Consider the following 15232-nt stretch of genomic DNA (forward strand, 5'->3'; position numbering starts at 1 on the left):
CATGACAGAGAACTGAGCCCCAGGTCTCCGGAATCCTTAACCACTGGACCATCTTTCCTCCTACAATTGTAATTATTTCAGCAGTTAATACCACCCATGGAATGAACAACATACTATCAGGCATCGAGATGTTATGGTGATTTCTGCTTTCTAAACACCCAAGGTGGATGGATGGAGGAAACAAGGCATACACAGCTGGGGCATGGGAGGACGCCCTGCTCATACGCATGCCTGAGGGGCAGACCACTCTAAAGGTCCTACAGCATTGCATCACTGTACAGCCAATGCAATTCACCTTTTTTCCCATACGTTCTGGGGGACAAAAAAACTGAACAATCAAGAAGGGCCCAATCAACATGCCTTGAGGCCGATGGTTGGCTTTCAACTAACTGCAGTGAAGGGGGACTGGGCCTTTGTTGGTTATTCTGTATGACAATTAGTAAAAATGCCATACCAGAATATGTCACTGTATTAATATCTGAGGAGAGTGCACAATCACTTCTGAATACCCAGTGTAAGATGTGCTATGAACTACAACTCCTTCCACCACCCAGTCTGGGTTTAGGGAGAATAACCCCTCTGACTCCTGTTTGCCAGCTTCCTGTCAATAGCTCCGAATCCTTCGACAAGTCACCACCCCTTCTACCCATGTTTTGTATATATAGCTAGAGGGAATTTTCCAGATATCTACTGCGTGTGACCTACCAGTGCAGCTACTGACAGAGGGAGTCTGTGTACGTGGAAAGTGCTGTGTAGGACGATTGCCCTTGCTCATTTAATCCTTATTACAGCCCTAAGCCTTTAACAATTAATGTCTTCTTTAGGCTTCAAAACTTGCTTCTGGTTTAAAACTTTTCAAACGATAATATATGGTGCTCTACGGTATTGGGTTTTATTTATTTGAGGGTCATGCCTCTAGATGTCTGAGCAATTTAGTGATTCACATGTGCAAACAATAAAATTATCATTAACTATTACAAAGGAAAGCTGTTGTCATTACTTTCCCACGTTCACACATGTAGGTGTCTTTTCCTTTTTAAATTCACCCGCAGTTTAAATTGGATGTTGCGTTCCTCTCATTCTTTCCTCAGCTGCTGTCTAACATTGCTGTCTGTTGCTAAACATCTCTAGGGTATGTCTACACCGCAAAAAAAAAAAAAAGACCAATGGAAGTGAGTTGCAGAGCCCAGGACTACAGATCTGCCAGTGGGGCGGCCTCGAACAAAACCCAGATCTCCTGTATCCCAGTCCAGCACTCTGTCTACTAGGCTATACTGCCTCTGTGTATATTTTGAAAGTATTGCTAGACTGTAGTGGGTTGTGAAAGCATGCGTAAGTATGACCAAGCTAGAATCCAATGGCAAATTTGTTGGAAAACCCACTCTGGCAGCGGGTTGGGGGTAACAAATGGAAAAGCTAGCTGGAACATTTTGTATGACTAGAAACACAGCAAAGATGAGTAACTAAAATTCCATTAAAAAAGTACACAAGGCCCAAAGTGGATGATAAACTTAATGATAGAAATAACTTCACTCAGCCAGGCAAGGAGCAGCAGCTGCTGCTCACATTCCTGCCGGAGAAAGAATCTGTAAAACATGCAAGCAATGTAATAACCCGCTATAAGTGGTGAAAGCCCCCAGGAGATGCTTTCAGTAAACCAAATGTCAAACACTCTCTCCCCCTACCACAATGATAACTATGTTGACATGGCATAACACAGATAACATCCTATTAGCTGTAATAGTGTCTGTGGGTCAGCTGGACCCCATGTAGCGTATTTCGGAGTCAAGGTGCCTCTCTGAAAAGTGGTGGGGGAGGGTGTTTGAGGACAGCAGCCAAATAAAGTGTGCTGCAGTTCAGACAGGTTTATTGTTGCTCTGTTCTCTAGGCTGTTCCAGTGCATTTAGCATTCGTGTGCATTCTGTATGGGGTTTCAGCTTGCAGGCCGCTCTGTGCAACTTTTGGAACAAATACAACTGCTGTATTCTGACAAAGAGGAGGTAACGTCACCTCAGTGCTGAGTCAACCAGTTAAGGTGACCAGACAGCAAGTATGAAAAATCAGAATGGAGATGGGAGGTAATAAGCGCCTATATAAGACAAAGCCCCAAATATTGGGATTGTCCCTATAAAATCAGGACATCTGGTCACTCTACAACATGCTATGACAATTCCTTATAATCAGCCTTTTTATTTTATACTTTATACACACACATGTATGTAAATAGATCTTTCATTTTGTGTGCATAGGTGTGTGCACATGATTAATCTACACACACACACAGACACACACACACACACACCCCCCCTCATTTAAAATTCTCTGTGCATAAGTCACAGCCAGTCAACTGGAGATAATAGTAGGATAGAGAAATATTAGAACCTAGCATATTATTATGCATAAGGTATGTACTAGTTCTTATGGGTTTTTTCCTACCATGCCACCCACTGATTACCTTAAAACAAAATACATAAATTAAGACACAGGTAGTGGGAGAAGCACATTACAAGAAAGGGTTTCCGTACGCAGAAGAGAGTAGCTTAGGGACATGTTTATGCTGAGGTTTGACTTTTGCAGTCTAAAAGCCAGAGGTGCTTGTTTTCTCATCTTTATAGAAGCACGTAGATTTTAACACCTTCTGCCTGGCACCACCTCAAAAAAACCAAGGCCTCAATCCCAACACTATCAGCATATCTTCTGCTGATAGTGCCAATGCTGGCACTGAAGTGCTTGCTAATGGCTGCCTAGATCAATAGAAAAAGTACCTAAGTGCACCTGTCCAACCAAGCACACAAGTGTGAATGTTTCCCCCAGCCCACAAGTTCATGCACGCACCTCTTCTCGCCTCAATCTACTTCTCACAAACCCAATGGTGAATACATTTTTAAGAGGTCATCAGAAAACAATGGAGAAAAATTACCTAAGAAAAGTAGCCGATACTGTCCCTGTGACAAGGTGAGTAACTTACTCCTGAATAGTCACGAAAGGGAGAATTTGCTGCTGCCGTCTCAGCCTTTCCCATCGCTCATGGATGACGATAAAGCTTAAAAGTGAAAATAAATCAAGCATCTACCCTTATCTCTGCAGAAAAGCCGTTGAGGCGGAAGAAACGGCAACCCAAGTTCTATGAAATGAGCCCTTCTCAGGCACACACACACAGATTAGGGAATGTGTTTCGTCCTGTCTCTGACACATTCCCTTTATTGTAAGAGGTCAAGAGAATATTCAGGTTACAGAATCTTCTTCCAGACAGAACCTAGCAATAACGAAGCTTTGGTCAAAAGATTGCGATCTTTCCGCCACGGTGCAGAGCGGTCATGGACATCAATGCCTTTGTCACTCATAAGCTGTGTCACAGCACGGTTCCCTTCCAGGGCCAGCCACAAACTTGAGCAGCGTAGAATGAAGCCCGTAAGCCTTTCTAGGCAAAGTAGCAAGGCATGAGTGTGTTACTCCCATGCTGCCGGACTTGTGGGTATAACTGCAGATGCCAATTACCATCTACAAAGCAATACATTTCCCAGGGCTCAACAACTATTCACCTGCCACCAGGACCACTCTAACCCAACACAACCTGTGTTCCTCTGGAACATTCGTGCTTCAAGGGGAATGTGGGAGGGAGATAGGAGCAGGAGGTTTTCACCCTGGGAACTCACTACTACCCAAAACTCACTTAAGGCTGGCCACATGCAGAAAGCCTCATGTGATGCATCATTATGCTTTTGGAGGGCAAGGCAAGAAGTTGAGACATGGAGATTTAAAACTCAACCGCTGTAAAAAGGCAATAATTATTTCTGTATAGTGGACACACATAATTCACCTGAAAACCTATTAACCCAAACTTTATTAGGTCTCCCATTGTGCATCACGTACATAGAAAGAGCCTGCCTGCTTATCCAAACAACCAGACACCCTGTTCAGATAAATGGGGTCCTAATGTGTTAAAAAACAGGGCAATAGTCAACTTCTTTACCAGCTGTCACAAAGCAATCTTTTCCAGGTCACTGTTGGCACTTATTGACACCTCGACCGACTCCTGAATTCTTGACCATTACTCCCACAACTCTATGCAAAGGATACTGACTACAAACAGCACAAGTGTGATTGCCACATTCCAGACAGATGAATATACAAATAGGCATCTCTCTCATAGTTAAGTTTAAATGCATGTCTGATGGATCTGAAGAAAAGCATCTCTCAAGTGGCATAAATATATCCATTGGAAAATTAAGCCACCTCCCTCCCACAGAAAACTCCAACATTTGATAAATAATTCAGGAATTTGCATTTTATAGAAATCACTGAAAAAAGTAACTCTTCAGCAGTCAAGCTCATACTTACACTATTTTTTTCTTTACTAATTAACGTGCTAGGGCTTCTTGTATAGACATATTTATTATTTAAATAGGAATAAACAATAGACATCAATTAGCTCTTTTAAGTCACTTTCCTTCTTTTGGTACTTCTTCTAGTTGTTCGCTGTACGAACAGCATTATGTAAAACTCACAAGACTATTCCTGATGTAAAGGGCCTGATTATTTTTCTAAACTGGGGTTACAGCCAATGGACCCTCAGGAATTTGGCTCCCTCTTTCTATAATCATGATCCAAAGTTAAGAGATTTCAAAATCTGGGGGATTTCTAAGGAAGGAATCATGGAGTCAGCATCAAGATTTATAGAAACTTCTCTTTGGTTTTACAGTAATTACAGGAGTGAAAGCTCAGCTAGATTGCCTGGACAGATGCGGCCAAGACACCCAGGCTATGATGCCAGTGACAAATGGTTAACTGATAAGAAGAAATGCAGAGGGTGACAGACTGAAGAACAGGTCAATATCATGCTGTCATGAAGCCATTTGAGAAACATAATTAATCTATTACTCACCTGGCATCATCATTCATTGTACAGTGGTCAATAGGTGCCATGAAGCTCACCAGTTTGCTATGAACATGATACCTGAATAAGGCAGGAAATAAACAGACAACACATAAGTAACTATTAAAAGAAAAGGAAACGCCACTGTCTGAACAGAGATGTCCCAGTCCCCGAAACAGAAACACTGTCTCCATTATTGGCTAATGCTTAATGACTCCCTATTTACAGTTGGTAGTTTTTCCATCTTTTTTAATGTAACAAGAGGGGAAAAAAGAGTCAGATGATAACATATGCCACACGATGAGCAACAATAAACAAATCACTTCTTAACACAGCCAAAAGCGAAACAGCATCCTCGAGCAGCAAATTAGCAGCTGAACTTTATCCCAGACAGAAAACACTGACGAATCAAAGACTCTGCGTGCAACTTCCTTCCCCGAACAGTGTCTTAGTCGCTCTTTAGTATTAGTGCTCAAACAAAAAGCTACAGGTGGAAGCAGATTAGATTACGAGCGGCTTTCCCAAAATACCAGCCTCCCATCATTATCATCATCATCTGTCATGGTAGGACCTAGCGGCCCCAGCCAAGAGAGAGGCTCCATGGTGCTAGCTGCTATACAAACACAGTAAGGGACAGGCCGCCTCCTGAACCATTGATAGTATAAAAAGACAAGACAGACAAAGGGGTGGGCAAGGAACAACTGAGGCACAGAGAGGTGAAGTGACCTGCCCAAGGTCACACAGTGGCTGAGCTTGGAACTGAATTCAGAGCTCCTGACGTCAAGTTCCCTTATTTGTCCACTAGAACAAGCTGCCTCCCGGGGATACAAGGCACCTGTGAAGTGCCTAATCCCCAGTTTGTTTTTCCTCACTAGGTCAGAACCGTGCTGAACCCTGTCCCCCACCCACGCTCTGGGACCTACTAATTGAAATATAAACAGATAACAGAGAAACTCAGAACAGGTCACTGGTTTTAAAGCCTCGTCTTTGGAGGAGGAGATTCCAAACCAACAGCCTTCCATGTTCATTATTCTGCTGCCTGCCAAGTTCGAAATGCTTTACCCAAATCATTCCCATTCTTAGATCTTGATGACTAGCAGGCAAAAGGATTCACAAGCATTTGCACATATTCAGAGTCCTCTTTCCACTTGGACACCTTTGTTCTCTTACCCAGGAACATTCCCTTGAGTGTATTTTAGCTCCCATGAATACCACGGAATGGCTCTTCATGCAAACCACCATATTCACCCTTGAACATGGACCTTCGTGCACTCATACAAATCACAATGTGTTCAGGGACAATTTGTGAATGGGAAAAAAGGACTTAATTACGCTAATAAATTGTCCACCACTAATTGTTTGCCCAGTTCTAGTGATTCTCATACTTTTAAAATGTGAGTTTCGAAAACCCCAGTCAATCAGATATGAAGAATTAAATTACAGACACAGATCACAAGTCACAACTGCACAATTATTCCATGACAAGTAGAAATATATACCTCACAGACATCCATTCCAGGAAGCTATATGGTCTAGAGGGTTACCAAGGGGGTTTGGGAGACAGGAGCCCTGGGTTCTCTTTCTGCCAGGACTTACTCTGTGACCTTAAGCAAGTCTCACCTCACCCTGTGGTACCTCAGCTCCCGCATCTGTGAAATGGGGATAGCACTCAGCTCCCTCACTGACACTTCTAAAAGCTCTCAGAGAAACCTGGACAGTATTTTACACTTAACACAGTGCCCTTCATCCAAACACCTTAAAGCACTGAAAGGTGCAGAACGGCAGCATGACGATGATGATGGACTACTATGATGAGTGATAGCAATTAACACTTAGTGCTTACGTAGCACTTTTCGCACCCAGATCTCAAAGTGCTTTACAAAAGGTGGTAAGTGACATTTATCCACGTTCTGCAGAGGAGGAAACTGAAGCGCAGAGTGCTTAAGTGAATCACTCAAGGTGAGAGAGAGACACAGTGACCCAGTGGCAGAGCCAAAAATTGACCCCAGTCTCTGTGGTTCTCTGCCTTCTCCACTGGTCCACCCTGGAATGGGATTTAAAGGTGCATTGATCACGTAACTCAGCAAAGACAAATTTTCTTCTTTTTTATATATTAATATTTTCCCAATGAGTCAGTGCAACTCTTATTTAAAAAGGTAGCTGACCTGTAACAAGTGCAACTCTTATTTAAAAAGGTAGCTGACCTGTAACAAGCCACTGACACTGAGGGATTTCTGATCTCTCAGGAATTCCGAAGTGCATGGATCACACACAATGAAAGACTTGACCCATTATTCCTAAAGGTTTATGAGTCTGACTCAGTTGTGTGACGCTGTCAGTAGTTTTGACTGAATCATGAATATATCCAATTATGTGTGATGCTGACAGAAAAGAATATTGATAGTCAATAATTACAGGCTTCTCAGGCCAACAAAGTAGCTCTTCCCTCTTTTAATAAATTATCTTATGACATCTATCTTAAAAATTGCTATGCCAGGCCTGACCCACGCTGACTCCACTGACTTTCTATCAGATGCCATCTAAACTCGAGATTTATAGTTTACTCACAAAAGGATGGTTAATGTTGCAGACTTTTCAGGAAGCGGTGCAGCTTTCCAGCATGCCTCTGTGCCACAAACACCTCCTCCACTACAAATCATGCAGTCACTCCGAACTCAGAGGGAGCAGGATGGATAAAAATCAATGATTTTTTTTTTTAAATTTAAAAAAAAAAAAAAAAAAAATCAGATTTTTTAATTTAAATTGGATTTTTAAATCATCAATAAAATACTACATTTCTCTCTCGTTTAAAAAAGAACAGTTACAATTAAATCTCATCACAATCATGCTAAACCTACACTTACAGTCTCATAAAAATGAATTAATGGCTCTAGTCTGTCCAGCCTAACTACCAGCTCTTGCTTCTTGAAAGTTCTGGGTTTTCAGTTTCTGTTTCGCAGCAGACTAAAGTCACATGTGCAAAGACAGACACAGGCTGGATAGGATTGTTGTTGTTCTGTGCTTAGGTGGTGGTGGAGCTGGGCCAAGCAAGGCAGAGGAGTTAGTTAAGACACTGTCTTAAAGACAGAGGGACAAAAGACGGAGGCAGAGTAGAAAGGAACAGTGGAGTGGACTGGCAAGAAAAAGGGAAGACGTAATTTAGTACACACACAGCTTCCTATATCCCCCACACTTTTGCCACAGAAAAACTGTCATGGCTTCTGAGCATAAGAAAGACCCTATCTGAGAATATTTTGAAGAAATTCCTTCCCTGGGTAAAAAAGGAAAACGTGTCAAATATAAGCAACGCAAGAAGGAGATGCAGAGCCTAGTTGCAAAAAACAAACATCATAATGAAAACTGCTTATTGGGAGAAAAAGATGTGGATGAAGATGTGGATATGCCTGAAGAACAATGTGGATCAACTGGTTAGTAACTTAAATAATTCACTTTGCAATGCATCATTCTTCAAGACTCTCTCTATGCCTTTTAGTATAAGTGTGATTTAACAAGTAAATTCCCAAGCTGTTTGCTATGTTGGATGTTGCTAGAAAAAAAAATTTGGCTTAGCTAATCCTTATGGCTTGTTTAATTAGTTAAGTAGGCTTAGAATCTATCACCCAAGTATATGGTACAGAAAGCTGCAGTAAGAGAAATCTAGAGCTGCCAGTTGCCACTGGGTGTCATTTTCTTATTTTATATTACATAATACATGCCCCTTGTTTTGGAACATCATGGCCACAGACCATAATGGTGATGCCATAAATCTATTCTCTATTTTACTTAAGCATAACTCAGCTTTCACAAGGGAACCCCATTGTATACTTGTTTTCTCAAAAAACAGAAGTGCCAGTGAGTTCTATGGGGCTTACCCCAAAATTAAGGACAGCGCACGTTTAGTGTTGTGATGACTTTTCTGTTAGAGTTAATAAAATTTGAAAATTAAAAAAAAGAAGAAAAAACAACAGTTTAAGGACAGCCGTCAGCCGGCAATTCAGAAGACTGCTGCAATTGCAAATGAGAAACTTTATGTAACATTTAAGATTTAGTTTAATAAAAGTGCCATTGTGTTTGTGTGTATGATATAATTCTTACCATTCCTAATGTGCTGCTGCTGCATCTGCAGTTTGACACAGGTAATGGGCATTATGTACTATTTCCTAAATTAATAAAAATCAAGTTATCTAAAAAAGTATGCAAAGTATATCCTCCTAGATGTTGTAAAATGCTGTATTGAGTTGTAACTTGACATGTTTTAGTGATCAGATTTGCACCATTGTTTAAGAAATATGTGAAGTAATATCAGTGGGAAACTTGATTTAAATCAATGATTTCACTTGCTGATTTAAATCAATCCACCCTGAGAAAGAGTCATGCATCTGCTCTGCAAAGGGGAGGGAAAAAAACCCACCAGCTCCTCTGCACACTTTCCATTCTCACCCCACAACCTGGAGCAGCCTGCTAATGCAAACATTAGAAGGAAGTGGTCACAATATTTAGTGACCACGGCCCAGACTGACAAAAGAATTTAAGTACCTAAAAACGCAGATAGTTGGACTTACAAGAGCACCTAACGAGTGTGGTGGGCACCTACCTCCCATTGAAAGTCTATTCAAAGATATTACCTCACTCACCTGTCACAGTGAGGTGCTTAATGCAGGCATTTTGTAAATCCCCATATGCATCCATCTGCCTCTTTTGGCACCTAAATACATTGGCCAATCTAGCCCTAAAGGATTTCGGAGCACAAGTCCCATTAACTGTCATTGGGACTTGTTCCCCTCAATCTCTTAGGCATTTCTGAAAGTCTCTCCCTGACCTTTTTTATGCCCAGTGAAACATTCTTGTAAGGACTGATGTGGGCAATACCCACCCTGATTATATCCAGCTGATCACTAGATCTAGATTCATTAACAGGCATGTCTCAGAGCAACATCTTCTATCTTGCCAGGACAAAATAAGGCTGGCAAAGCATTCTGGGGCCAAAAGAGGGCAGTCAGGTGACAACCGGTAAAACAAGAGCTACCAGTCTGTAGTTTGAAGAAGCTGCCAACTTACCGGATTTTCCTTCCTTTGCTGGCTTTTCGGTCCACTTTCTTCTTCATTTTGCTTCGTAACTTCTGGATGGCCAGCCACTGTCTGGGAAATCCAAAATGGTGGTTACGCATCATTGCTAGGGCTGTTTTATCATGCCAATTTTTAGGAACAATCACAAGGTGACAGTCGTAAAAACCATGGAAATGCAGTTTTATAACCTTGGGATAGGGTGCTGGCTGAGATCTGAAAGTTAAGCCTAATCAAAGGGGGAGTGGAGCCAGCTGAGCAAGCCTGTGGGGACTGGGTTAACAGGGAGCAGCTGTTAGACCGGCCCCATAAAGGCTCACAGGAAGAAGCTCAAGGGGGGACTCACCAGAAACTCACAGCAGGGAGGTCGCAGGAGCAGTAGGAGGAAGGAAGGGGCGAGTGGTCAGCCTGGGAGGGAGAAGCCTCAGTTGGAGGGGAGCAGGAGCCTCAGTTGTGGGAGCAGAAGCACGGAGCAGCAGGGGGCTTACACGAACCTGCTACAAACCTCAAATGCCCAGAGCATTGTTCTATGCCCACTGTCCCTTCACCGAGCTCTATACAAGACCCCAGCACTGCCCTAGTTTTCATTAGCATACACAAGTCTCCCTGTGCTACGCACTGAAATGCCCCTGAGGAGGAGATGGAGAGGACATAGCTACAGACAAGCGAGCGCAGGGAACATTAGAGACTAAGCTTATGTGCAGATGACCATGGACTCTGGCAGATCCCAGCCACTCTGTGGGAGACAGATAAGCCTGCCTGATCTTGATGCAATGATCAATATTCAGTGGGAATTCTTGTCTTGTGTGCAGGAAAAAGCCAAAGAGGGTACAGTCTGACCCTATGTTTTTATTCTTTCTTGGCTATTGATAATTTTTTTTTTAAAGAAAGAATTTTTAGAATTCAAAAGATTTTCTTCATCAAACAGAAATACGAAGGCCAGTAAAAACCTTTAAAGGAGTACTGCTTTTTTTCCTCTTTCAGCGGCTATTAGACTGAATTATATTTTGTATAAAGAAAGCATGCAGCAGAATAGATTGTCTATCTATCTCCATTTATCATAAGCTACATATGTAGTTGGTTCTTTAAGTGGGGAGGGCTATAGTAACTTTATGAACACATTTAATGTTACGCAGCAGTTCCCTTTGAATTAGTTTCCTTCCAGGCTTTCGGAAAGTGTATATAAACTTACAAGCGAGTGTTTCTTCCCCCTACCTTAGACTATAATAACTGGCAAATTCCCTGCCAGAACCACTGCATATTGTTAAGTGCATTTCTTTATAAAAACAAACAAAAGGAAAGCAATGAGCAAATTCAGAAAGTGCTGCCCGTTCCCCCCTTTATTTGGAAAGGAGGGTTCAATTCCTCAAACAGAGCTTGCTCAAGTCAAAGAAGTTTTCACATGGGAAAAAAATTGTTACTAGTGACAAACATTTCTTTTAAAAGAAACAAGCGTCATCTTACCTGATTTATACAAAGAAAACCCAACATCAGGAGAAAAAATCAAGTAAAATCCAATTACCGCAATCTTAATATAATCTTAATTACTGTAATCTATTTTATTGTAAAGTCAGATAAATGTACAATGTAATCACCACTTAAATGTAATTTTGGCTAGATCACGTTAAATTATAGTGAATAGCTTTCCAGAATATTCCAGACATACTGCACTAAAATTCAAGTAATATTTCACACGGATAAAAGTTATTTCACCAACACAAAATTTCATGAAGCATTTTCCCCTCCTCTCCTCCCATACACATACATCCCCATATCACTTTTCAGGGGAGAATTCTATTCTAGCATTTTCAGCTTTCCTTTCTTGTTATGCTTTTCTAAATTATAGCCTGTGGCTATTTCAATGCATACTGTTCATTAGGCAGTATTTGGAATGTTTTGTATTTTCTAACCACAGAATCAGAGTGAGAAATAAGAGCTTCCACTCAAAGCATATATTTTATTTTTGGCACACAGGAAACATTTCTATATGCTATTTTCATTGTACTGTACCTTTAAAAAAAAACAGCAGGGAAGATGCATAAAAGGGAACCTCATTATACAGCAAGTTTGACTCTTTAAATGATGACAAATCAGAGCTCATAATATGATCCTAAATTTCAATAGTGTGCAGTCACTTCACCTAGAGCACATCTGTCAGGCTACAGCAAGACGCCTTCTCCCAAACTCAGGGAGTCTGATACGAGGTAAACAGGCAAAGTAGGTCTTGAAAGCAAGAAAGAGTGCAGGTGGCTTTGAAAAGAAATAAGGCTGGCTGCAAAAGTAATGATGCTTTCAGGCATCATCTTTAAGCCATTACTTATTAGTGAGGTGATTTATCTATTTTATTTATTTATAGCCATTCCTCTAGGTGCTGCACCAACAACTGAATTCAATAGTCCCAAAGTTTGATACAAGACCTGTTACAAGCTCAGCATAAGAGATGCTGCTCTTCCTTAACATCCTAAGGCCCAGCAGCATTTCCCATTCCAGTATATCCCAGCCTCCTCCACCCATTCAGCCCCCACTCTCTTTTCCTACCTTCATTCAAGCCCCCGTCCCTCTCCAAGTTTGGGCAAACCAGTGGGGCTTTGCAACATGTGTTGAAGGCCAGCAAACAAGTTCTGGCAACATGCTCCAGAATCACAGAGAATATACCCTGAGAATATACCCTGCCTAGCTGATATTAAGCCACTGCTTTTAACCGACCACCATTCATCTTGTTATTACACCCAACTGCTCTCCTTGAAGTCAATGGCAAAAACATACAGAAGCAAGATTGGGAACTTGTGGGAAGTTTTACACTTGTGGAATCAAAGGGACTGTGGGGTGAAGATGGTTACACAGCATATGGAAAGCTACCGCTCATCACTTACCTGCCCATCGCCACCTGATCGTTGGGGTCCAGTGAACTGGTTTTACGTTCTATAAGTTCTCGAAGGAGCTAGAGGAGAGAAGAGAATAACCAAACTTAAAAGCACAGCAAAAAGAGGTAAGCACTGAGTCTGAGATTTTCAAAGGAGCCTAAGGGAATTGGGTAGAATTTGCGTGCCTTAACCTTTTTTGAGAAACCCTGTCCAAATACCAAAGGCATTAATGTTTTCTTAGCACTACTAGCTTTAAGAGACAGCAGGAATTTTGAGTGACATGGTGGGGCCTGCGCTGAAAAAAAGTACAATCAATAAAATAAAACCCAGTGGCAAAAGAGCAGGTGAATTCATGTTAACCCCTTCTTTAAAAAAGAAAAAAAAACACGACTGCAGCATGTAACTAAAGGCCATTAGGAAGACTTATTGTGCTACACGTTAATTTCAGATGGATCAATGACTAGTGCAGCATTCTTTTCATCATTTTATGATTAGTTTAGTCCACCCCGTCTGTATTAGCTGAGGTCAGGCAGTTACAGAGGGGAAGGATGGTGCAGCACACCAGATCAAACCTTAGTCTTCCACCAATGGGATGATGAACTGATGATCCTAAGTCTAAATGGGTGGGATGGTCTTGTATCAGTCAGTGCTGGCCAGTAACTGAAAATGCAAAGCCATCCTTCGAAATCCAGCACCATTTCTTTAGGGGAGCTAAAGAGTGAAGAAGGCTGAAGATTCAGGCCATGATCTCGGTTGGCCCTCTAGGCACTCTCCTAATACAAATAGTACAGTCCTAGCTGGTATACGAAGGTGCAACTCATAAGAGTAAGAGAATTTTCATACAAAATCAGACCCACAGTCCATAGAATAACCTTTCTGTCAGCTCCAGATGCTTCAAAGGTAAGTACATTACCCTTATACTGGGCAAATGTACAAAAACATGCCCAAGACAGCTTCCCTGAGGGAGATCAGTGTATTGCAACATCTGGCTATGCTGACCAATTCGAGCCAATGAGACTGATCCAGATGACACCACCACCCCTGCCAACTCCAGCTAAACCTCAACCACTACCTAAGATGAAGCAGGATCAGACTTTAACAACAGCCGCAACAACAGCTCCAGCTCATCTCAACTAACTTCTTCTCTTTTATCCAAAAAAAGGCAGTTATTACCACCTTTGATACCATCTAAGAGAGAGACGAGGGAATTCTTCCTTCTAAAACTCTCTCCACTTAATGGGAAAGGAAACAAGAAATGTTGTTAAAATGAAAGTCTTAATCAATACTTAACATTTCGAATGCTTTCAAACTTTTACTTCCTTTCTGTATCTTTAATAAAAAGTTAAAAGTATTCGGAATGGTGTGTTTGCCATGGTACTAAACAGGAGGAGGTTTCTGTATACCAAACCCCAGACGGTTTAACGATGGACGGTGACTGGGTTATGTTAACACTTCTGGCCCATATACACCATCTGAATTAATACAATAGGTTGCATCTCAAACGGCATCTGAAACATAAAAAACTGGGGAATCACATAGTCTTTTTGCCTTTTGCAAAGATGTCCTGACATGCACTCCTGCACAACAAGGACAGCTGGAGACCAGTGGCCAACTGAGGTACCATGACAATCAACGGAAAGATTTCCATTGTTTCAACCAATGAAATCAGAGCCCCCCAAATCCCTTGAGCGTAAGATGGGGAGTAGTCGCAGTGCTGGATGCAACGCTTACCCTGCCCAAAGGAGGCAAGGTGAAAGAACGAGTAAAGAGCTGATCCCAAGTGGCAGCCAGAACTCTGAGGGCAAGAATCGTGTGACCATGAAGCAACACCAAACAGTTGGAACTGCTGCTTACTGCTCTCCTCCACCCCCAAACGCTGCCATTTACAACAGCCTGCCTTCGACTGCTTCCAGTGCGCCTCTGCAGCCCAAATCCAGCACAGCTGTGACGTCAAAAGCTGTCCTCAAATATTGCTGTATGTAAGAAACTAATGCACTGTGTGGATTCCAATAATCTGGGCCAATCACTCAAATAAGCAGGTGAAAATGACCCCTTCAAAAAAGTAGTATAAATAGAATTGGCAGAATTTGATTTTTTTTTTCCTATGTATAAATACAATTTTGATGGATAACAACGTATGTTTATTTTTAGCTTTTTTTTATTATTTAAATTTTAATAGTTGCGGGAAGTTATGGGGGATAGACGGACATTATTTAATGACAGCAGACAGATTTAAATAGTTAACGCTTTATAACCACTAAAACACAAATTGTCAACTTCACAAGTCAAAATATACGAAGTAAATAGTCTAAAAATCAAACTAACAAGTTCTCAAGCAGCATTTTTCTTACTTTGTCCATCTGTGAATTTCTATCATCGATGAAAATATTTTTGTCAGTGTGTGTGTGTACGGCAAAGTAGACGTTTA

General features: G+C 41.5%; 1 protein-coding gene across 2 annotated transcripts in view; it reads right to left on the reverse strand.

Moving 5' to 3' along the window:
- AATF (apoptosis antagonizing transcription factor) overlaps positions 1-15232 on the reverse strand; it is a 78721-nt gene that overhangs the window by 19574 nt on the left and 43915 nt on the right. Inside the window, exons 9-12 of one of the 2 annotated variants that reach the window (XM_067538104.1) lie at positions 12814-12881; positions 9935-10015; positions 4886-4957; positions 804-1138 (exon numbers count right to left, since the gene is read on the reverse strand). In XM_067538104.1, the coding sequence (XP_067394205.1) occupies positions 1099-1138; positions 4886-4957; positions 9935-10015; positions 12814-12881 (261 nt within the window). In that variant the 3' untranslated portion in view covers positions 804-1098. Of the gene's footprint in view, positions 1-803; positions 1139-4885; positions 4958-9934; positions 10016-12813; positions 12882-15232 lie in introns of those variants that run through there. The other variant, XM_067538103.1, reaches the window with a different exon arrangement.

This window comes from Emydura macquarii, unplaced genomic scaffold (genome assembly GCF_026122565.2).
Source record: "Emydura macquarii macquarii isolate MOO-44397 ecotype Brisbane River unplaced genomic scaffold, CSIRO-AGI_Emac_v2 contig_450, whole genome shotgun sequence".
NCBI lineage: Eukaryota > Metazoa > Chordata > Testudines > Chelidae > Emydura > Emydura macquarii.